This window comes from Bubalus kerabau, chromosome 14 (assembly GCF_029407905.1).
Source record: "Bubalus kerabau isolate K-KA32 ecotype Philippines breed swamp buffalo chromosome 14, PCC_UOA_SB_1v2, whole genome shotgun sequence".
In the NCBI taxonomy this organism is placed as follows: Eukaryota; Metazoa; Chordata; class Mammalia; order Artiodactyla; family Bovidae; genus Bubalus; species Bubalus kerabau.
The window spans coordinates 3936741-3958942 of NC_073637.1; the positions used below are offsets into that span (position 1 = coordinate 3936741).

The window sequence follows — 22202 nt, forward strand, 5'->3', positions numbered from 1 at the left end:
GGGACAGGGACCAGCTCACCCAGAGCCACTCCCACCAGTGCGTCTACCTCTTCGTGCAGCTTCTGATCCAGCAGAAGGGTGAGCCGTGGGGCCAGGGGAGGCCTCCCTGGTGGTATGGGGGGAGGGTGTCGTCTCCCAGGCTGCAGGAGGCAGGCCTCCTGACCCAGTGTCCCACCGCAGGGAGCACGGCGGAGTTCATGCATCTGAATAAAATGAAGAACTTTGAAACAAAGGCTCACAAAGATTCAGAGCTGAAGTTCTACAGTTTGGTGAAGGTGAGGGCTGGGAAGGCTGGAGGGTGCTGGCAGCTGGCCCGGGGCTCCTGCAGAGCCCTGGACTGCCCAAGAGCACAGGGCTGGCCTGCCCATTTCACAGATGGGGCCAGGGGAGGGACTCTGCAATCTGGGCAGGGGTCAGGTTAGCAAGCGCCCGGTCCCCAGAGCTCTTTCCAGGGAAGTATCCTGTCTTTCTTCCCCTTAGAACTCCACCCCCACCCTGCTCACCCAACCGTGACGGGGCCCCTTAGGAGACGCAGAGTCTGTGGTCTCACAGACATTTACAGAACCTCCCTTCCCAGCATCCTCTCCTTCTGGCCCCCCGTGGCCCCCCACTAGGGTGACAGCTGGCCTTAGCACCCCCATCCCTGGTTAGGGCAAGCAGGATGGCTGGTCTCCCTTCTCTCGCCCCCTCTGCCCCCCGATCCCCACCCAGATCACATCCTCGGGCTCAGCTCTCCCTTTGAGTTGGACTGGGATTCTAGGGCTTGGGTTTGAGTCCAAGCTCTGTGCCTCACTGGTTGTGTGCCCTGGTGGGTCGTCAAACTTTCTATGCCGGTTGTCCCACCTTCCGAGGGAAGCTCACCGAGCCTGGAATCCAGCCACTCTCAGCACAGGCTGGGACGGGAGCACGGATGTCCCTGAGGACCCTCCCCAGAGGCTCACAGCCAAGAAGCCCATCCCTCTAGTGGGTTCCCCAGAGGCGGGGCCAGGGCAGGAGTCCCAGCGCCCTTGATGGAGGAGTGGGGAGGGCTGAGCAGGGCGTGGCCAGAGTCGGCCTCCCCTCTATCCCAGGCTAGGGGTGGAGCACGGCTGCTCGCTGACTCTGCAGAGCAGTTTCCCAGAGAAGGGGTAGCTGTGAGCCTGCAGCGGCCACATTTCTGGCTACTGAGCGGTGGTCCATGGCCTGTGGAGGCCAGCCGGGCCGGCACCAACAGCCTGCTGGGGGTAGGGGTTCAAGTGGGAACCTCCTGGGGTCTCTGCAGTCTGTGCAGCTGGTGCTCACTCTGTCCCTGGGTAAAAGCACAGCCCAGCTTCGTCTCTGAGCACACACGGGGACGGCCGGGACGGCGGCTGACTGGGGGAGGACCCCTCGGCCCTTCAGCCCGGCCCCTCTGCTGCAGACCTTGGACGAGCACCTCACGGTGGCGCAGCACACGCAGCTCGTGCTCACGCTCCTGCAAGGGCTGTGCAGCCACGACTCCCTCAACAGCCACCTGGCCTCGGAGCTGCTCCTGACCATCATGGAGGACCGCAGCATCAAGCCAGAGCAGGTGGGCCACCAGGCGGGGGCCAGGCACACACCAGGCCTCTTCACCGAGGCCCCCTGGGCCCTGGAAGCAGGAAGTCCTGAGGCTGCTCTTGGCCATCAGCTCTGGTCGGCAAGGCTGAGCTTCAGCCAGGCCCAGGGGTTCCCACCTGGCTGGACTCCTCAAGGTCCCAGGCCCCTGCCACAGGCAATCAGAGGGGCACCCTGCCTCTGTCGCAGTCTTGTCCAGCAAGAAAGAGAGAAGGGGGCCCCACCCCTGCCAAGATTTTAACTGCCCTGGTCTGGCTCAGCCAACCTAGTCCACAGCCCATTTGGAAAGTCACCTTCTGCAGCGACGGCCAGGCCCACTGGCCCCTTGAGCTGTTGTCCATTTTCACACGAGCCTGCAGCAATGGCGGGCTCAGCCCAGCTGGGGGCATCCCCCTTGGGGCCTGCACACGTCCAGACACCCCACTGGCTGCAGGCGGGGATGCCCTCCTGGAGGAGACCAGGCATGGGGGCTGCTCCGAGGCTCTCGTGGCCCACCCTCCCCGCACAGGTGGCCGAGATCCTGCAGGAGCTGTTTCAGGAGCTGCCCTACATTGTCTTCACGAGCATCCTGCAGACCACGATGAAGGCCGTGACGGTGCTGGGCACGCAGCACACGCAGCAGACCGTCGAAGTGATGCTGTCCCTGTGCCCTCCCTCAGAGAGGTAGGTCACTTGCGCCCACGGCCCAAAGGTGAACATCCGTCCATCTCCGTGGTCCACCCTCCAGTCCAAAGACACTTCCCGAACTGACTCGGTTCCTGGGAAGGCAGAACTGCCCACGCACTTCAGCCCGACCCCACCCACTGCCTAGACTCCAGAGCCAGGGCGGCCAGGGGTCTCTGAAGATGCGCCACGCTGAGGGGCTAAGGCAGAGTGTCCCAAGAGGGGCCCCATGGCATGGATGCATCCCTTCAGGCTCAGAGCTCCCAGGAACCAACCTGCAGAGGGCGGGGAGGTCAGCTGGGGAACGTGACAGCACTAACGAGCCCCCAGCAGCTCCCGCCGCTGCCCAGCCCTGAGCACACCATGTCCCAGCCACCCCCTGGGCTAATGCGGGGTTTCCAGGAGCCACACCGTGAGGGCCATGGCGTCATGTTAGAAACACAGCCTCTGGCCAGCCCAGGGTAGCTGAGTCAGCAGTGGGATTCTAACCTGACTTGAGTGGTGTGTGAACTCTGAGGTCCAGGGGTGCTAGAGTCACAGTGCCTCCTGAAGTATCTCGGGGAGCAGCAGCCTGCTGTGGGGTCAGCTGTGTCCCCCGACACTCACCCCAGGGCTCACCTGTCCCCCAGGCTGCTGAGGGGTGCACCCTGCTGGGTATGAGCCCCACTTTACAAGTGAGGGGACAGGCAAGAGAAAGACAAGGTTTGCTCACATCCTGGGCAATGGGATACGAGGCGGGGTTGAATGTGAATATTGGGGAGAGCCAGCCCAGACAGAACTTCAAGCAGGGCCCCCCCACCATGGGTCACTGGAAGATAGCCGCTGGACCCCACCCCCCAGTCTAGGGGCTTCCCTGATCCTGCAGAGCCTGGCTACCTCCACTGCCCTGCTGCCCTGGGGTCATGTCCCAGTGGCCCCTCACCCAGAGTGGCCAGCCAGCTGGTGGGACTGATCCCTGCCTCCCCAGGCAGGTCATCCCCCTGTGGAAGGCCCTGGCCACCAACAGCCGGCTGGCCCGCAAGGTCATCACGCTGCTCTACATGAAGCTGAAGCTGCGGCCCCCCCGAGAGCTCATCAAGGTCCCGGTGCAGGCCGAGTTTGTTTCCCTGCTGGTGAGCCCTTCCCCTGCACCCCAACCCCTGCAATGGAGTCTGACATCCGGGGGCCCTGGGGAGGCCAGGGTGGTCTGGCAGAGGGTTTCCCTGGATGCTGAGTCCCAGGATGGGGCCAGCTCAAGGCTGGCACCAGACCCTCCTCAGGGACCAAGGGCAGTGCCTGTCCTGCTACAGGCCCTGGGCACCATTTATGAACTCCTCTACATACATGAGTACAAGGCCACGGTGCGCTGGGCCTTCGCAGGGATCCTCCTGGGCCTTCTCACCCAGCTTCACTACCTGTTTGAGCTGGATGTGGTGGAGGGCATGTCCGACTACCAGGAGGAGGCCTTGGAGGCCAAAGCCCTCAGCCCCTGCAGGTGAGATGCAAGACTCAGCCTCTGGGCCCAGCCCCCTCTCAGGACCCCAACCCACACCTTCTTTCTGGCTCCTTCCACTCACCCCTAGAAGCCCTGGTGGGCAAAAGGACCAGGGCTAAGGGCTGGGGACCCACCCAAAAAGGATGAGCTCTGGTCCCACCTGGGGGTCCAGGGTGGGGAGCAGGGGACTGAACAGCAGACCACGACCAGAAGGGCAATTCCTGCAGGAGGGGCACGTGGAGGGAGGCTGCTCACACCACCCAATTGGGAGAGCGCAGGTTATGCTGGAGAAGTGGGCCCTTGTCCTCTTTCACCCCATCTCAAGACCCTTCTTGCCCCTAGGACATGCCTGGAGGCTCTAAAGGGTCTCTTCTGGACCACCAATTACTGGGAGGTATTTGCCCACCTCAAGCTGCTAAGGGGCTGGGAGCTCTTTGAGCACCTGGAAACCTACACCGAAGGGGTGACCCTCCTGGCCAGGTAAGCTCCAAGCCTGGGAGGGGCCTGCCCCAGACCACACCGCTGATGGACCTCCCCGCCCTCCGAAACTCCTTATGGGACCCTGTACTCCAGACTGAGTCACCTGGGCCATCTCCCTGAGTAAGGAAGGTCTGTTGCGGTAGAGGGGTCCCCTTGGCCAAGGAGGGAGACTTCATGTCCCCTTGTCTGCCTCCTCCATCTCACAGGGCCATGGCCCACTACGACTGTGAGGTCAAAGCGGTCTTGGGGCAGGCGGTCATCTTCCTGAAGAGCCCTGAAGAACGGGACAACATCGTAGCCATCCTCATCATCACAGAGGTCAGCCCCTTCCGGCCATGCCTCACCTCAGCCCCTCACCAGTGCCCTCTGGCCCTCAGGACAGAGGATGGACTTCCATCCCTACTCCTGAAACACAGGCCCCATAGCTTCCGCCTCCCATGTCAGGTCTACTTGCTGCCTGGAAGCGCTGCCGTGCCTCTAGCCCCGCTGTCTCATGCCAGGCTACGGGCCCATCTCCCCTGGCAGCCGTAAGTAACTGGCGAGCTGACTGTGCCGCCCCTGCCTAGTTTCTCAGTGGCCAGGAGCTCACCCAGTACATGTCTCGGAGAACCATAGACAGCTTCCTGAACCTGGGCCTCAACAACCCCAACCCGCTGGTGAGGGCCATGAGCCTAAAGGGCCTCAGCAGTAGCCTCATGCAACCTCAGAAGGTGAGGAGGGAGCAGGGCAGGGAGGACGAGGGCGCGGTAGAGAACAGCCTCCGCCTAGGTCACCTCGGAAGGGGTGGATGAGGAAGGCGCAGCAGGCCGGGGTGGGGCAGACGGAGAGGGCTGGGGTCACCCTGCTGCACTGCGCAGCGCCGCGGGTCCTAGACTTTCTGGACCAGAAGGGGCTCAGCGACTTTGAGGTCCGCGACCCCGGCCTCCTTTCCAGGTAGACACCCCTCACCAGAGGCACTCCTGCCAGGTCGTCCGTCCATACTCCACCCAGACACCGAGAGCTCACACCTACCTCTATGGGGACGCCCTTCCCCCTCCTGCCCTGTGGGCCTCCGGGCACACGTCCTCCTCCAAGACCCCGGCTGGGGGCTGGGGCCGGGTCTCCACTGGGCGCGAAGGGGGTCCAGGAGTGCGGAGGAGAGGCGGCCTCAGAGGGGGACTTGGCCTGGGGAGGTGGCGCCAGGGGAAGGGCATCACGGAGGCCGCCGAGCGGGCCAGCGGGCAGCCGCGTCTCCCGGCAGGTGGTCCTGCTCCGGAATCAGTTGACCAGGCTGCTGGACAGCTTCCTGAAACCCCAGCCCCAGGACCTGCTGGGCCTGATGGAGATCCTGGGTGACGTCCTGCACCACCTGGGTGCCCAGGGCGTCGGCGCCGTCAGCGTCAAGATGGCTCAGCACCTGCTGCCACTGTTTGAAGCCGTGAGGAACCTAGTGCCCAAGCCTGCCAATCAGAACAGCCAGAGCCGCCACACCCCACGCCCACCCCCACCCCTGCCAATCAGAGCAGCCAGAGCAGCAAACACCCTCCAATCAGAGCAGCCAGGGCGACTAACTCCTACCAAGCCAGAGCCGCCACACACCGTCTCCCACCCCACCCCTACCAATCAGCAGCCACAGCAGTGAACACCCTCCAATCAGAGCAGCCAGGGCAGCTAACTCCTGCCAATCAGAGCAGCCAGAGAGGTTAACCCCCTCCAATCAGAGCAGCCGAAGCTGCTGCTCCTGGCGTCGTGGATAACGTCCACAGGTGGAGCCCAGCGGGAACCTGGCCCAGGGCAGGACGGTTCTGTGAGGCCTTGAGGCTGCCTCAGAGAGAGTCATCCTCATTCCTCACCCAGAAGTGGCGGTGGGCTGGGAGCAGAGGGCAGGGCCCACCTAGGTTCACACGTAGAGAATGAGTGAGAGCAGGGTAAATGGTTTCAGGGGTTCTGAATAAAGGAGAGGCTTAAGAGTGGTGAGGCCTGAACTGAGGCAGGGCCGCTGGGCCACCAGAAGGACCTCAGGGACGGCGTGCACAGTCCTCAGGGACTGTGTGGTGGGGGGTGGGGGGTGGGTAGGCAGACTGCCACCGTTCACGCTGTGTCTAGGAGACCTCCAGGGCTGCTGTCCCAAGGTGGTCTGATGAAGCTGGAGGAACTGGGGCGCAGAGTAGGATAGTGCGGTTCAGCACTCAGTGTGGCCCAAGGACAAAGGCCTATTGTCAGCCCCTTGCCATAAAAGGGGAAACTGAGTCATGCACTGAAGACTTGCTCAGGGTCACAGGGCTAGCGGGTGACAGAGCCGGCTCCGGGGTCTGTGCTCTAACCCCCGTCCCAGTCTCCCTGGGAGTTGGAGGTGTGGTTGCTGGCAGCCCAAGGCCCCCAGAAAAATAGCACAGGAGAAACACCGGGGTAAGAGGCCAACCCAGCAGAAGGCGGCAGCTGTGGGAGGGGGCGGCAGGAGTGGGCAGCCAGGAGAGAGGGCAGCCGGCCGTTGTGACCCGTGCTGGGGCAGCCCAGGCAGCAGGGACGGGGGGTGGAGGGAGGGGTTCGGCTCACCCTGTGCTGAAGAGAGCAGGCATGATGGCACCCACTGGCCACTGCCATCGCTGGGCTGGAACGGAAGGTGAGAGGTGGGTGGCAGCAGGCAGGGCAAGTGGCCTGGTGGGGCTGGGGCTGCAGTGGGGCCTCGGGCGCCGGCAGATTGCCTGGCTGAGGGGAAGACCTGCCCGTCTCTGGCAGGAGCAGGAGGGCGTGCGCGGCGGAGCCATCTTCCTATACGGAGATGTCATCTACAGCGGTGGCAAGAAGTTCCGGCAGGCGCTCAAGAGCCATGCCTTCCAGGCCCTGGTGCCCTTGCTCTTCCACCTGGCCGACACCTGCCCTGAGGTGGTCACGGTGAGTGGTCTGGCATGCCTGTCTTCGTCAGCTTGGGTTGCGGTTGTAAGCCGCCACCGGCGTTGTCGCCGAGATCCAGAGCCTGGAAGGCCAGCGCCCTTAGGCCGCCCTCCATGGTGTGTGGATGGCCGTCCTCTCCCTGTGGCCTCATGTGCTGGTCCCTCCTGGGTGCCTGTGTCCTGATCGCCCCTCCTTATCAGGACACCAGTCACACTGGATCAAGGCGGCTCTCAGACCTCGCCTTAACTCAGTCACCTTCCTAAGGACCTTTTCTCCAAATACATTCATACCCTAAAGTCCTGTTGTTTAGGACTTCAGTACATGGATCTTGGTGACACAATTCTGCCCATCACGGGGACACAGGGACTCTCTAAAGGAGTCGCGAGACCAGGGTCCACGGCTGGTGGGGGCGGGTGAGCAAACGGCCAACGCGCTTTCCTTGGGTGCCTAGCCCCTGAACTGGGAGACGCACTCAGGGTTGGGAAGGAGGCCTGGATGGCCAAGGCACCGCTGGAACCCTCCTGTGAATGACAGCAGGACACCCGCGGGTCTCGGGGAGTGAAGACTGCCGCGGGGCCCCACTTCCTGCTGTGGTGCAGCTCCCCTGAGGTACAGCTGGGCGGCGGTGCTTGCTGGGCCCGGGAGGGCGCAGTGCGGAGGTGGTGACCTGTCTCTGGGCACCCACAGAAGACAAAGTTAACCTTCCTGCGCTGCGCCATCCTGCTGAAGTGGGAGTTCCGGAAGGAGCTTTTCAGCAAGTTGGCCTGGGGTCATGGCCCAGGCGCTGAGAATGACATCTTTATCTACATGGTGAGATGCTGGCCCCCCCCGGGGGAGTGGCAAGGAGGCAAGGGAGGTGGAGACGGGCTGGGTGCAGACAGGGTCCCCTGAGGGGTTCCCAGAGTGGGCGGGGCAGATGCCAGCACTCCCTCAGGTGCCCTCGCCTCGGTCCTGTGGGTGTTTATTAAATGCTGGCTCCATGTTGGGTTGGAGGCTTCAGCCTCTGGGAGGACGCTGTTGCCTCTCTGCCATGGCACTCAGGGCCTCCAGGGTGGGCCACGCAGGAGACCACACCCCTGCCACAGGTCTGGACCAGGGGGCCCTGCCGGCAGCAGCCCCACACTGCTGTGGAGGGGCCCCGGGGGACATGGCAGCCCCTGACGTCCCAGTGTGGACGTCGGGCAGGCCCTGTAGGTCCCAGCACTGGCAGTGGGCCAGACTCCCACCCAGCGCGGAGGAGATGTGTGCAGAGGTGGACGTGGATGGGCTGGAGAGAGCAAGAGACACCGCAGCTCCACAGCTCTATTCTGGGCCTAAGGCGATGCCTGCCCTGGCCGTGGCAGCTGCAGGCTCTAGGCGCAGACAGGGCCCTGCTCCCTAGCATGGAGGAACAGCAGGACACCAGATCCCCGCACATGCCCCTCTGAACAGAGGAGACCCGCAGACCGCCCGCATCCTGTGGGCTCACCCTGTGGAGCCCAGAGTGCTCCCAGAAGGGGCAGAGGCCACTTCCTGGGAGACATCTGGACCGTAGGAGGGAGGGGCGACCGGGAAGCAAGGTCCCACCGGAGATGGGCCTGAGAAGGGCAGTCTGGCAGAGCTCAGCCCTGCCAGGGCTCCAGATTGCCTGCCCTGGGCCAGCCCTGGACCAGCCCTGGACCCAGCCCGGGGTCGTGGCCCTCCCGGTTCCAGGCTTGGAAGGCAGGGCCAGGGAGCATGAGGGCCACCGCCCATCGCCCACCCGTCTCCTTCCCCACCACCCCAGGTAGAGAGCAACTTCAGCAGCTACCACCAGTTTCTGATGCAGGCGCTGGCGTACCTGGACAGCCCCAACAGGCGCCTGAAGCTCACGGCCATGAAGTTCATCGGTAGGTGTGGCCATCGCCCAATCCACGTGAAGCTACACTCCCGGGCCCTGAGGTCCACTTGGTCTGCCAGCCGGGCACCTGCCCCTGTCCTTGCCTGCCTCCCTCAGCGGCCCTCACCCTCCCCCCTGCAGGGGGCATCCTGCAGGACTACTTCACCGATCTCTGCTTCTACCTTAAGAAGGGCGACGTGAAGACCCTCAAGAAGTGTAAGTGCAGGGCCACCCTGAGCCACATGGGAACTCCCCTGATGCTGGAACGGCCTCAGCCCCTCCCCAGGGTGGGCCGTCATCTTCCTCTTGAGAACTGATTCCAGGACAGGCCATGACCTATCTCACACACACACACCCCACGTGGGCCCTGGGGACAGGCCGTGACCCCCCCATACCGCTCTGATGGAGCCCCCGGAAGGGCAGTGTCTTCAAAGACCGGATTCCCAGGGCAGGTCCTGTCCCCTACCTCTGCGCCTGCCCTCCACACCACGGCCGGCTGCGCCGCAGCTGGAGGACCGTTGGGTCTCTGCTGCAGACTTCGAGATGCTCAAGGAGGACCCGGACTCCGTGAGCCGTAAATTCTACAAGCACTTCTCCGAAGACGTCACTGAACTGTCCCAGTATGTGATGATCTTCTGAGTCAGTCTGGGGCTGTCAATGTTTGCAGTTGGTTTTGTTGTGTTGTGTTTTTTTGGTTCTGTATTAAATATGAGGAGTTTCTTCTGGCCTCCTTGGGCTCTTCCTACCCTGAGCCCTCCTGATGCCCCCTCCTCAGCCAGGGCCTGGCAGCCTCCCCTCCAGACCCAAATGCTGACTGGCCCTGGACTTCAAGGGCTGGCAACACAGGGTCCTCAGCATCTCAGCTGGGCATCTCCTTTGGCTGCGTGAGCCAGGCACTCCCCCGAGGGCACTGGGCCTGGAGCCTCGGGGGTTGCCTTGGCACCCCCTCCTCACCCCTCCCCGGCCTTTCCAGATCCCATGATGCTGCCTCCCAACTGCTAGAATCTTCCATGTGTCTCACTCTGGTCCAGGCCCTGAGCTCCCCCCTTCCTGTGCCGACCCTCTGCTATATGGGCATCCCACCCCTGCCCATCCTGCCCTCAGGAACCTGTTTAACTCTGAAGTGTGGCCCTGGGACCCTTGGCAGTTTGTTTCCCACCTTCCACCGCCTTTCGGCCGAGGCCTTCCCTCTGCCTCTGCAGAGTCTAGGGGCCCTGCCCAGCCCTGTCCAGGGTGGCCATCCTTCCCAGTCCAGATTTTACCCCTTCCCCTTCGAGGTCTTCCCTCCTGCCAGGGCCTAGGTGGGGGCCTCTGGCTGAGCCCAGCGAGGACCCTGAACGTCAGCAGTTGTGGGGAGGTGGTATGGAGCCACAGGAGCCAAGGGCAGAGCGTGTCTACAGAGAGAAGGGGGTGGGCAGTGCGGAGTGCTCCCAAGGTTGGGGGTAAGGAAGGCAGAAGGACGCAGGTCTTCCCAAGGTCACTTCAGGGTCGGCAGGTGGGACAGACGATAAAGGGAGAGAGTCCAGCCTCCATGGTGCGCAGACTAGATGCTCTGAAGACACCTCCCACCAAAATACAACCGGATCTTGGATAAGTTACAGTAACTGTACTTTTTGATACATGGCTGCCTCTCAGAATCAGTGGTGTGAACAAGTGGAGAGCAGTCTGACCCTTGGATGACTAGAATACACATATCTGATGACCCAGCAATTCCACTCCCACATTTACAAAACAAAGAGATCCTAGTACAAGTCCGAAAGTGCAGAGCGGTGCTTGTGATGGGGGGACATTTGAGACGTGGACACGCAGACCACATCCATCTCCCTTGGATGTGACAATGAGTTTTTAGACAGAACACAAAAGTACAATCCATGGAGGAAAAAATGATGCTAATTTTTTTTAATTAAAAATATTTTTTTAAATTAAAAAACTCTGCTCTACAAAAGATACTGTTGAAAGATCGAAGAGACCAGTCAGAGACTGGAAGACACAGTACTAGCAAAACACGTATCTGATAAAGGATGTAAAACATAACAAGGAACTGAAACTCAGCAATGAGAAAATCAGCACTTCCGTGTCCCTCTCGTGTGATGGTTGTGAGGGTCTCAGTCCAGACCTCACCCCAGTCTCACTTGGCTGTGAGAGTCATATGTTGTTGAAACTCATCAAATGTTTAAAATGGGTGATGCTTATTATATATACATTATATCTCAATAAAGTTGGATAAAAATATAAAATTCAAGAACGCACATCACAGTTTCTACGCACAGAGAATGTTGTTATGTATAGCTTCATATAATCTGTGATACACATTCCGCAGTATTTTTTATTAAAAGAAACCATGTCAAGAAAGAAAAAAGAGAAATAGCAGATCAGATGCACACATAGCAACCCAGATGGATCTTTGAGGAAAAAAAAGCTTAGTGGAAAAAAAGTGAAAAACAAAATCGAGATATATAGCAATATAATTTAAATAAATTTAAAATATGTACCTTTTATTACTGTGGTTATAGAAGATGTTCACATTACAGGAAGCTTGCGAAGGGTATAAGGAACCTCTATACTATCTCGGCAACTCTCCTGTAAGCTTATTTCAGAATAAAAAGGTTTTAGAAAACACTTTTTTTTCCTCCCTAAGAGCACTTACAAACAAAAAAGGCACATTAACTAAATTAGAGTAGTTGCTTATAGGTTGGTGGGAGGATTATGGGGGTAAAGAAGAATAAATAAACACATTAATAAGCCAGAGTGGGACTTGCGTGGGCAGTGGTGATAACGTGCCAGACCTTAATCCTCTATGGAAAGAAGAGTTTACCATCAACAGATTGAGGGGCTTAGGAAAACATACTCCAGGAGGAAGGAATGAAACCTAAAATACCCTGGTGCGATAGGGTGATTTATAATAAGAAACACACACATGGTCTTCTTCCCTCTTCTGGCACAGAGTGCCCCAAACCCTTGCAAGGTCATAAGTGATGAGGTTGAAAGAGTCTTTCTGCATGTCAAAGAGGTAGTTTCTGGACCCACCAGAGGAGAGGGCTGGCTGCCAGGAGAGTCAACCCTGGGACCAGAGGGAACTGTGAACCTACCCCTGGCTCTGGGGAGGGGAGAGGGGCTGGAGGTGGCATCTACGGCCAGAGGCCAGGGCTTTAATCAATCCTGTCTCTGTGATGAAGCCTCCATACAGCCCAAAGGCAGGGATTTGGAGAACAAGTGATGATGGAGAAGAGAGACGGTGGGAGCTCTAGCCCTTTCCCCACACTTTCCCTGTGCGTCCTCCATCGGGCTATTCCTGAACCTTGTCCTGTTACCATAACCAGTGATGCAGCGAGTATAATGCTGCTCTGAGCTCTGCGAGCAGCTCTGGCATATCCACCAAACCCAGGCGGGGGCCTGGGAGCCCTGAGTCGCAGCTGGTGCTCAGAGGCACAGGTGACTACCTGGACTCGAGGCTGGCGTCTGAAGCGTGTGTGGAGGGAGTAGCCATGTGGGCTGAGGCCTTAACCTGTGGCGCCTGATGCTGCTGCAGAGAGAGGGTCAGAGCTGAGCTGAACTGGAGGACAGCCAGCTGATGCATAGAGCACGGCCTGTTGGTGGTGTGGGAGAAACCCCCCATGTACACCCATGAATTGGAATTGGTGTGGAATCCAGTTAAGTGGTGAGCCAAGAGACTGTTATACACATAAGTAAATATAACCAAATGCTGTCTGTTTTTAAAAAAGATAATGCCATGCCTGCGTGCTTAGTCGTGTTTGACTCTTGGCGACCCTTTGGACTGTAGCCCGCCAGGCTCCTCTGTCCATGGGGCTTTCCAGGCAAGAATACTGAAGCTGGCTGCCATTTCCTTCTCCAGGGGATCTCCCCAACCCAGGGATCAAACCCACATCTCCTGTGTCTGCTGCGTGGCAGGTGGATTCTTTACCCGCTGGGCCATCAGGGAAGCCACAAAAAGATAATAATATCTAATTAAAGGCAGTAGAAAAATACAGAATGAAAACAATAGAAAATATTACCATGTAAGCCCCAAGAAAGTAAGTGTTCCAAGGTCCTTGTGTTGTATGAAAGGGGGGTTAATATATTGATAAAATTTGGTTCTTAAGTCAAATAACTGGTTATATTTCAACATCTGAAAGGTAAGCTGAAAGGAAATAGAATCTGTATAGTTTACCAACAAATAAAAGATAAAAGTGGACTAAAAATAAATGTGTTAAATGTAACCACTCCAAAAATTAAGAAAGAGGGTTTTGTTTTGTTTTGTTTTGTTTTAAGTAGAGTGAAAACAGGACAAATATAGAACACTAAAGAAGATGGGGAAACAAGTCCAAAGATGTTGGTAATTACAAAAAATATGATTAAAACACAAAGCCCAGAGTCTGTTCTTTATAACCGAAAGACAAAAGAAAAGAGAGAAGGCACAGTTCAAACAACTGGGCACTACAAAGGGACCCAACTAGGCTCCTCAGAAATCAAAAAGATGAGAACAAGATGAGCAATTCAGTTCTAATACATTTGAAAATGTAGTTGGGATAGGTGGATTTCTAAAAATATACAGCGTGCTAAAAGTGACTAAGGAAGAACTAGAAAGCCTGACTAGTTCTATAATTTAATGCTGATGAGCAGGACTAGTTAAGGGGAGACGGGGAAGAGTCGCGTGAAGCCAGGGAGGCAGATTCCTGGAGACGGAGGTGGAGAGGGAGTCAGGGTGGGTATGGGTCCTGGCTGGAGGAGGAGCGAGGAAGCGAGGTTGCCCTCCCGCCTGAGACCCCGTTGGGGCCAGGCCGGGGTCCGGGCAAGATGGGTCTCCCTTGTGCCCGGGGCCAGTGCTGCGTTGAGAGCACAGCAGCTGCAGCTGAGACCGGTCAGACCACTGACTCGTTCCTGCGACTCCAGGCAAGTTGCCCAGCCTCCCTGCAGGCCAGTCTCCTCTTCTGCAAAGGGGGATGTTAGTAACAGCACCGGATGCCTGCCGTCCACCCTCTGTCCCGACAGGGAGTCTTGTGAAGGCTCAGGTCCTCACTGAGGGCTACTTCAGGGAGCCCTGCACCCACCGCGACAGTCCCTGCAGGCCTGGGGCGCACGGCGGGGGCAGCGTCGATGGGCCACAGAGAACACTGGAGCAATTTGCCCGGACTGAGCCCACCTCAGCCTCGACAGTCCGGAGTGGCCCCTGCCCTGGGCGTGGGCTTCCAGTCTGCAGCCTGGCCCCCGCCTCGGCCTGTTCTGCTCACTCCGCTTACTGTGCTGTCCCTCTCCCCAGCACACGCCCGGAGGCAGGTAGAGGTGGCCTGTGCAGCCTCCCTGTGTGCTCTGGGGGGCCTGCTCCCCCAGGTTCTCTCAGTACCCCAGCTGTTGGGAGAGCAGGCCTGCTCTGAGGGGGACCAGACCCCCAGGCCAAAGCCACCTGACTCTGGGGACACTCAGGACTGGGGAGGGGCAAGGACGGGGAACTCCAGCCAGACTGAGGCCGGAAGAGTCTCTCTCTCCTCCCAAGGGCTGATACCCCATCAGCAGCCTCTGAACCTGTGTTCAGAAGGCCCACTTGGGTGCCCAGCTACCCACCCCGCCCACCTGCAGGCTCAGCCTGTCCCCTCCCTGGGGGGATCACGTCCCTCTTCTGGTTGCCTGCGCTGCTCTCAGGGTCCCACCCTCTCCTCCTAAGAATCAGCACCCAGCCCCACCCCGTCCCTCCCCTTCCCTGCCCTTCACCCCTACCCACCCTCCTCCAGCCCAGAGCTGGCCTTTAGCAGGGACCGGGGTGGAGTCTGTCAATCGCTTCCCCACTAGGGGCTGGGGGCCTCTGAGCCTGGAAAGGATCTCAGGGAGTCTGGAAGGACATAGGAGCGAGGCATGGCACGGGGCCACAGACACAGAGAGCTAGTGAGTGGACAGGCCCCCGAGGCCAGGGGCAGCCCACCTGTCCTGGCACCTCGACCTCCAGGCCCCCCCCACCTACCATCTGCCCCCCAAGGAACTCCGAGTGACAGAGAGGGAGGGAGCCCATGGGGGCGCCGCCTTCTGCCTCTTCCCAACTCCCCTTCCGGGGTGGGGGTCCATATGGTGTTCCCAGGGAGCCATCTGAGCCCAGCAACACCTCCTCCGCCTTCCTAGTCCGACTACCACCCCCCACCCCACCCCACCCCCTTGCCCAGCACTGGCTTTCCCCATCCTGTCAGGGTGCCCACTGGCTGGGAGGCCAGGCTTGGGCATGGGGTGCAGACGGTCGTAGGGAGGAAGAGGCACTGCCCTCCCGTCCCCCAGGCCTGGGGAGGGGCCTGGACTGGACTGTGCTGACGCCCCACCCTTGAGCGCGGGTTTCCAGACAGAGTCTCAGGCTCCGTATTTCCAAACTCTGGGGCCAGCGCACTTCCATCAGGCAGCCGCGCCCAGCCTGGCAGGCTCCGGGCGTCTAGCCTGAGTGGACTGCCAGGCCCCCAGCCCGCACCCGGCCCCAGGCCCGGCCACCCTCTGGGGCGGCCCTGGGGCTGGCAGTCCTGGGGGCGAGGCTGGGGAGCCGCGCAGCTGGGCGCTGCTGACGTGAGCAGAGCCGGCGGGCGCTGCTTCCGCCTCTGCCAAGGCCTTATTTGGAGATGCTTCCGCTCCAAGTAGGGCCGTGACTGGCACACTCAGAGCTATTCAGAGGCGCCCCTCCTCGCCTGGCTATTTTTAGGGCCTGAGAAAATAAGTCGGGGAGCCCACTGCTCCCCGGGCCTGGAGAAGTACCGAGCCAGAACGCTGGCCCCGGAAGGGGGTCTCGGCTGAGCCTCAGGGGAGACCGAGGACCAGCGGGGAGGGGCCTGCCCGAGGTCGAGGCCGCCTGCTCCGGCAGACCCACGGCCTGGAGCAGGGGCCACCATCGGCTTGCCCTGCTTGGGGGGTCTCAGTGCCTTGGGCCCTTCTGCAGGCCTCTCTGCAGACCCGGGCAGGGGCATGGATGCTGCAGTGGGTAGGGGGGAGCAGGGGGTGGGGGGGGACATGCCAGATGAGGTCCCACTGGGGCCAGAATCAGCCCACCGTCTCCCCGGGGGCTGCAGGGAGGGGACTGTGGAATCCCACTGGCAGGGGCTCCGAGACCTTACGGGCTACAGGCAGCCAGTGGCAGAACCAGAACATGGGCGGGGCCTTGTACCCCCCGCCCCCCAGCACTGTGCTCTGAGTTTCTGGGGGCTCCAGGTAGAGCCTTGGTCCCCTCCCCAGGGCCTAGGGGTGGGGTTTTCTCAGAATAAGGCCTTCAGTCAAGATACCTGTTGGGGCCTGGGGAGTTCAGCGGAGGGCCCGGTCCCCCAGATTTTACCTCTGTCAGAAAGCGTGGATGGCCTGGTCACCTCCCAGGGAGGCAGGACCACTGAGACAGGGGTGGGTGGCACTTTCTGGGCTTCTTAAGTGGCACCCCAGCTGCCCTGTCACCTTGGGGATCCACGTGGAGAAGGTTCAGGGAGGCAGCGGTTCTCTGGGCCCTCCCTTCCCCAACACAGACCCTGGTTTCAAGAGGTCACCGTGAGTAGGTGGAGCAGGACTGGGAAGGACACTGTAAGCCAGTGGAAGGTTCTGGAACCAGCCCTGGGGTAGGAAGCACACAGGATTTGCGTGGGAAGCCTGGGGGTGGAGGGGTCGATCATTCCTCTTCAATGAGACACAGAGGGGACAGTGGAGGCTAGGGGTGCTCCCCTGGTGGTCATGAGCAGCCCAGACAGTGATGGGGAGACGAGAACTGAGCGGGTCAGGCACTGGGGGCAGGAAGCGTTCCCACTGTAGCATGAGGTTAGACCGCAGGGAGGACTTCCTGACAGCAAGTGTGTCTGTGCTGGACGGGGGCCAGGAAGTGCAGAGGGGGAGAGGCAGGTGGGAAGACTTAGCCAGAAAAAGCCTCTACCTGCCTGGAGGCGGGCCCACCCCAGGGAAGGGAGGGGGCCTTGTTGGATGTCCCTCCGTGCCTGCGCTGTTGGCGCTGGTGACAGGAAAGGGAGTGAGCAGACGGAAGCCAGGTGAGGAGAAGCCGCCTCCCGTCTCAGGAGTGTGGGTGCTGGTGAAATGTCGGCTCCTGACGGCTCCACCCCCAGGTGACTCAGAGGCTGTAGTCACTGTCCTGATGCACCCCTCCTTCTACCTGTCAACCCATTCGCCCTCCAGATGCTCCTAGTCTGTGGGCGTGGGGGACAAGGTGACCCGGTGAGATTCTGCTTTTCAATCCCAGAAGCCCCACCATCAGCAACAAAAATCACGGTGACTGCCATTTTAGGCATCACCAGCACCAAAATCACTCCCACCACCGTCACTACCCCCATCTCCATCTCCACCATCACCGTCACTACCTCCACCTCCATCTCCATCTCCACCACCATCACCATCTGCATCTTCCCCACCATCACTACCCCCATCTCCAACTCCACCACCACCGTCACTACCTCCATCTCCAACTCCACCACCATCACCATCACTATCTCCATCTCCATCTCCACCACCATCACCATCTGCATCTTCCCCACCATCACTACCCCCATCTCCAACTCCACCATCACCGTCACTACCTCCACCTCCATCTCCAGCTCCACCACCATCACCATCACTACCTCCATCTCTAACTCCACCATCACTGTCACTGCCTCCATCTCCATCTCCAACTCCACCACCATCACCATCACTACCTCCATCTCCAACTCCACCACCATCACCATCTGCATCTTCCCCACCATCACTACCCCCATCTCCAACTCCACCACCACCGTCACTACCTCCATCTCCATCTCCAACTCCACCACCATCACCATCACTACCTCCATCTCTAACTCCACCATCACCGTCACTGCCTCCATCTCCATCTCCAACTCCACCACCATCACCGTCACTACCTCCATCTCCAACTCCACCATCACCGTCACTGCCTCCATCTCCAACTCCACCACCATCACCATCACTACCCCCATCTCCAACTCCACCATCACCGTCACTACCCCCATCTCCATCTCCACCATCACCGTCACTACCCCCATCTCCATCTCCACCATCACCGTCACTACCCCCATCTCCATCTCCACCATCACCGTCACTACCCCCATCTCCATCTCCACCATCACCGTCACTACCCCCATCTCCATCTCCACCATCACCGTCACTACCCCCATCTCCATCTCCACCATCACCGTCACTACCCCCATCTCCATCTCCACCATCACCGTCACTACCCCCATCTCCATCTCCACCATCACCGTCACTACCCCCATCTCCATCTCCACCATCACCGTCACTACCCCCATCTCCATCTCCACCATCACCGTCACTACCCCCATCTCCATCTCCACCATCACCGTCACTACCCCCATCTCCATCTCCACCATCACCGTCACTACCTCCATCTCCATCTCCACCATCACCGTCACTACCTCCATCTCCAATTTCATCACCACCACCATCACTACCTCCATCTCCATCTCCACCATCACCGTCACTACCCCCATCTCCATCTCCATCTCCACCACCATCACCGTCACTACCTCCATCTCCAGCTCCATCCACAAAACTGTCACCACCACCCCGGGCTGCACACGTTCCTGCCCATCATAGTAACCACCACCATGCCCAGCCCCACCCCTCTCCCTTGGGCACAGTGGTGCTGCTGAAGGCAGGCGACGGGCAGCAGAGCAGATGTTCTCGGCTTCATGAGTGACAGATTACATGGCTGCCCTTGGGTAACCCACTCATAAGGGCAAAGATTCAGGAATTAGAGCCTGGAGAGTGGGGCTTAGATGCCCCCTCACGCTCACCACCAAGAGGGACTGGCGAGATCTCTTTGCCCCTGAGTCTCGGCGTTCTCCTGTGTAGATGTCCCCATTGGGGGCACAGCATTCTGAACAGCTGGAGGAATACAGGGGCAAGCTGAAGGCTGCGGTGGTCCCTGCCCCAGCTCTGAGTACCTCACGCCCTTGGACCTGAAACGCTGCCCAGCACAGGGCTTACCCCAAGGTGATGGATGGCAGACTCAGGCAGGGCCCTCGGGTTTTGGTGAGTCTTGTGGAACCCTTCCTGGGGGCTTCTTGCAGTGAAAGCCAGGGAGCAGAGAGCAATTTCTGTGCCTGGTCACCATTCCAGGCGTCAAGAGCACTGAAGAGCTGTGAGCATTGGGCCCAGGCAGGATAATGTGTGGCCTCTCTTGGAAGACATGGCCTTCTTAGAAAGAAGGGCCAGGATTGAGGGGAAACTGGGGGAGTCTGGTCACAGGTTGATCCCGATTCTGGTTGCTCTGATCCCTGGCCCTGGTCACATGCTGACACTGACTTTCATTACACGCTGAGCCCTGACCTTGCTCGTATACTGAGCCCTGAGCCTGACCATTCAGTCTTGACCCTGGTCGCACACCAAGCCCCGACACCAGTGGCTCACGCCGTCTGAGTCATTCCTCCTGTGTGCATGGAGTGGGTGGCTTGGGCTCCATTCTGTCTTCAGTGCTTTTCCTTCAGTTTTTCCTTGGTGTATGGTTCTGGGCACAAACAGGACAGGGAAGATCAGGGAGCTGGCCGGAACTTGTGTTGGTCACTCCACGATGATGCTGGTGAGCCCTCTATAGAACCCCAGACTTGCACACCCTGGCCCCATGCTCCGTGCCTCCTTCCCCGGGGGCGTTGCTGGGGACCAGGACTTCCTCCGCCTGGACACCCTGCTCCTAGGGTGTCCAGCTTCCTTCCATAACAGCTGAAGAAGAGGGAGGCAGCACGGGCCATGGTCCTCATCTGAATCCCCCTGGCCAGATGGGCTTGGAATTCGGGACTCTGGATTTCGAGCCAGTACGGTGCACATGTGAGGTTCCACCGAACACCCCAGGGGGAACATGCTAACATGCAAGTGTGCGTTTAGAGATGCAAATGAGCTATAACGAGCTTCATTTTGGGTCACGTCTTGCTGGCCAATCTCACCCCACATTTTGGCTTTCTGGAGTGTTCAGAATTGGACTCAGGCTGTGTGCCCTGGGGAAGCAGTGGTTCCCAAGTGCCTGCTGTGCGAGGCTGGAGGGCTTGGCGCCTCTTGGCTGCCGCATGCCTCCCTCCCTCCCTGCTGTCCACTCACACTGGGTCACAGTGGTCACTCAGCCCCTCCCAGCCAGGCAAGGTCCCCGGTCTCTCTCCATCCTTGGTCACTGTGGTCACTCACAGCGGGCAGCCCTCACCAAGGTCCTCCCCTTCCCGCTGCTGGTGAAGACTATGGGGGAGGGGGCAGGGTCACGGGTGACCCATGCCTGGTGAGATGCCTACAAGCTGGGGAGAGGACGGGCAAGGCTGCTACGGGAATCCTGCGCCAGGCAGCACCCACGGCTTTTTAGCTGGTTCTGACATTGCTTTCCTCTTGGATGACATCGTTAGTGGCCCATAATCTCAGGGTGCTGGGGCCCCCAAATGCACATCTCCTCTGTGGGCAGGCCACTGCCTGCTGCCTCTCAGGGCCCAGGAGGTCTGCCTGGCTGGTAGAGGCCCTGAGGCTCGCCGGGGTGGGGCGCACAGCCCAGGGTGAGTGGATTGGCCACCCCACCAACAGCAGCCCCTTAGGTCTCCTGCCAGCTCCCTGCGGAGGTTCAGGCTGCCCCCTGCTGGAAGTAGAGGAGAAAGGCAGGACCCGCAGCATCCACTCGCTCAGCCACCGTTTCAGAGCTCAGGCTGAGAAGCAGGTGGGTACCAGTCCCCAGGCCTCCCCAGCCCTCCCCGCCCAGGTGGAGGGCCACCGAGGTCGGCGAAGACCACTGCCAGCTCACCAAGGTCCTGGCGTGTGTGCTGCACGGAGAAGAGACACGCAGAGAGAACTTGGGTTTTTAATTCTTTTTATTGAAGAAAAGAAAAGGAGAGAAAAAATAGATTCCCCACCCCTGTTTCTTCCCGGAGTGGGCTTCTGCTCCTGGCCCTGGGTGGCGTAGGGTAGAGGGCTGTGCTCTCCACCTGGGTCTGGGGAGGGGCACCCAGGCCCTGGAAGGGGTTGGGGGGGAGCTGGCTGCTTCCGAGGGGTGGGGGTGTCTAAAAAACGGTGCCAGGCCGGCCGGGCCAAGCAGGCTGGTCCTCTGCTGCAGCAGCTCAGGCGGGCATCCCCGGGGACGCTGGCCACGCCCGGTCTGGCCGTTGTTCGCGGCTGTCTGCCCGCCCGCCAGGGCTGGGCCCGAGGAGGGCAGAGTCTGAGGCACCTTCGGCCTCCGGAGCCCTGTGCCCACGGGGGCTGCTGTCTCCTGTCCCGTCTGGCTCTGGTCCCAGCACTGCGGGCCTCTGCCTGGCCGCCGTCCGAGCGCCCTGAGGCCGGGGCGCGGGCCTCGCCCGCTGCCCACGAGCGTGTCTGTGCCCGTCCTGCGGCAGGAGCAGGCAGAGCAGCGTCCCTCGTCCGTGGCCCGGTGCGTGGCCGCCGCCCGCCCGCTCAGACCTCGGTCTGGAGGTCAATGATGTCCTGGCCCACCAGCGGGATGGTGGCGCCCGACTTCTCCCACTCCACACTCCGCAGCTCCAGTGGGGACGGCGGGAGCGGCTCCAGCTCCTTCTTCACCCAGGCGGGCGGCCCGTGCGCTTTCCGGAGGCTCTCCCAGGGCCGCTTGTTGGGCGTCTGCTGCTTTTCTGGCTGCTGGCCCGTGGGCAGTGGACAGGTGAGGGCCCAGTCAGAGAGACGCAGAGCAGACGGGGCATGGAGAAAAGGCAGCAGGCCGTGAGGAAGGGGCCATGCAGGAAGGTGCGGGAGGCAGGGAGACCCAAGCACAGAGTGGGGAGCCTGGGAGCAGAGCCTTTCAAGATGGCACAAGGGCGGCGACCCCCACCACTGAGTAAAGGGTGTGGGAGTGGCTTGCCGGGAAGGACACAGCACCCCTCGCTTGGCTGCTGCCTGGCACCGGGGGGCAGCCTTGCTCAGGCTCGCCCAGGACAGGGTCAGCCCGGTGTGCTGTCTACCCTTCCCGCCGGCCCCGGAACAGACCCGTCCACCCGCCCTGTCCCTCCAGGGTATAGCAAGAGCTGGGCCACGCCAATCCTAAGGTTGAATGAATGAATGAATGAAGTAGGACCAGAGGAAGGAGAAAAGGGCTTACCTAAGGGCTCATAGCCCCGTCCATGCCCGGCCCACGCCCCTCCCCACTCTCGGCTCAGCCCCCCGAAGCCCCGCCCCAGCCCTCGCCCTCCAGACCTTGCTGTCTGGGCCCAGCACGTCCTTGTCCTTTTCTGCGTGCTGTAACTTCCGGTTCAGGTCCTGGAACATGTCCTGGTGCCGCTTCCGTGTGTGCATGATTTTCTGCAGGGGGAGGGGAGGCAGCAAGCCCTGAGCCAGGAAAGG

At 60.1% G+C, this 22202-nt stretch overlaps 2 protein-coding genes across 6 annotated transcripts in view; one reads left to right on the top strand and one right to left on the bottom strand.

Annotated features, from left to right (window-relative positions):
- Positions 1 to 5928: 5928 nt before the first annotated feature.
- Positions 5929 to 9634, top strand: LOC129626539 (maestro heat-like repeat family member 5). 3 transcript variants are annotated; one of them, XM_055545703.1, is made up of 5 exons: positions 5929 to 6099; positions 6911 to 7066; positions 8832 to 8934; positions 9066 to 9140; positions 9372 to 9634. In XM_055545703.1, the coding sequence occupies exons 1-5, from the start codon at positions 6085 to 6087 to the stop codon at positions 9500 to 9502; spliced, it is 480 nt and encodes a 159-aa protein (XP_055401678.1). In that variant the 5' UTR covers positions 5929 to 6084; the 3' UTR covers positions 9503 to 9634. The 3 variants fall into 3 exon arrangements, with proteins under 3 accessions (XP_055401678.1, XP_055401680.1, XP_055401681.1); XM_055545705.1 differs by having other exon boundaries at positions 9377 to 9634; XM_055545706.1 differs by having other exon boundaries at positions 9460 to 9634.
- Positions 9635 to 20719: 11085 nt separating this feature from the next.
- Positions 20720 to 22202, bottom strand: part of ADGRB1 (adhesion G protein-coupled receptor B1) — a 64414-nt gene continuing 62931 nt past the window's right edge. For all 3 annotated transcript variants that reach the window (XM_055545642.1, XM_055545640.1, XM_055545641.1), the window contains exons 29-30: positions 22056 to 22160; positions 20720 to 21500 (exon numbers count right to left, since the gene is read on the bottom strand). In XM_055545642.1, coding sequence (XP_055401617.1) covers positions 21303 to 21500; positions 22056 to 22160 — 303 coding nt within the window. In that variant the 3' untranslated portion in view covers positions 20720 to 21302. The remainder of the gene's footprint in view (positions 21501 to 22055; positions 22161 to 22202) is intronic.

What these genes read in the sequence shown, in the direction of transcription:
- LOC129626539 (XM_055545703.1), top strand. An exon ending in CCTGCCCTGAGGTGGTCACG is followed by an intron (nt 7,067 to 8,831) that starts GTGAGTGGTCTG and finishes CCACCACCCCAG; the next exon opens with GTAGAGAGCAACTTCAGCAG. An exon ending in CACGGCCATGAAGTTCATCG is followed by an intron (nt 8,935 to 9,065) that starts GTAGGTGTGGCC and finishes TCCCCCCTGCAG; the next exon opens with GGGGCATCCTGCAGGACTAC.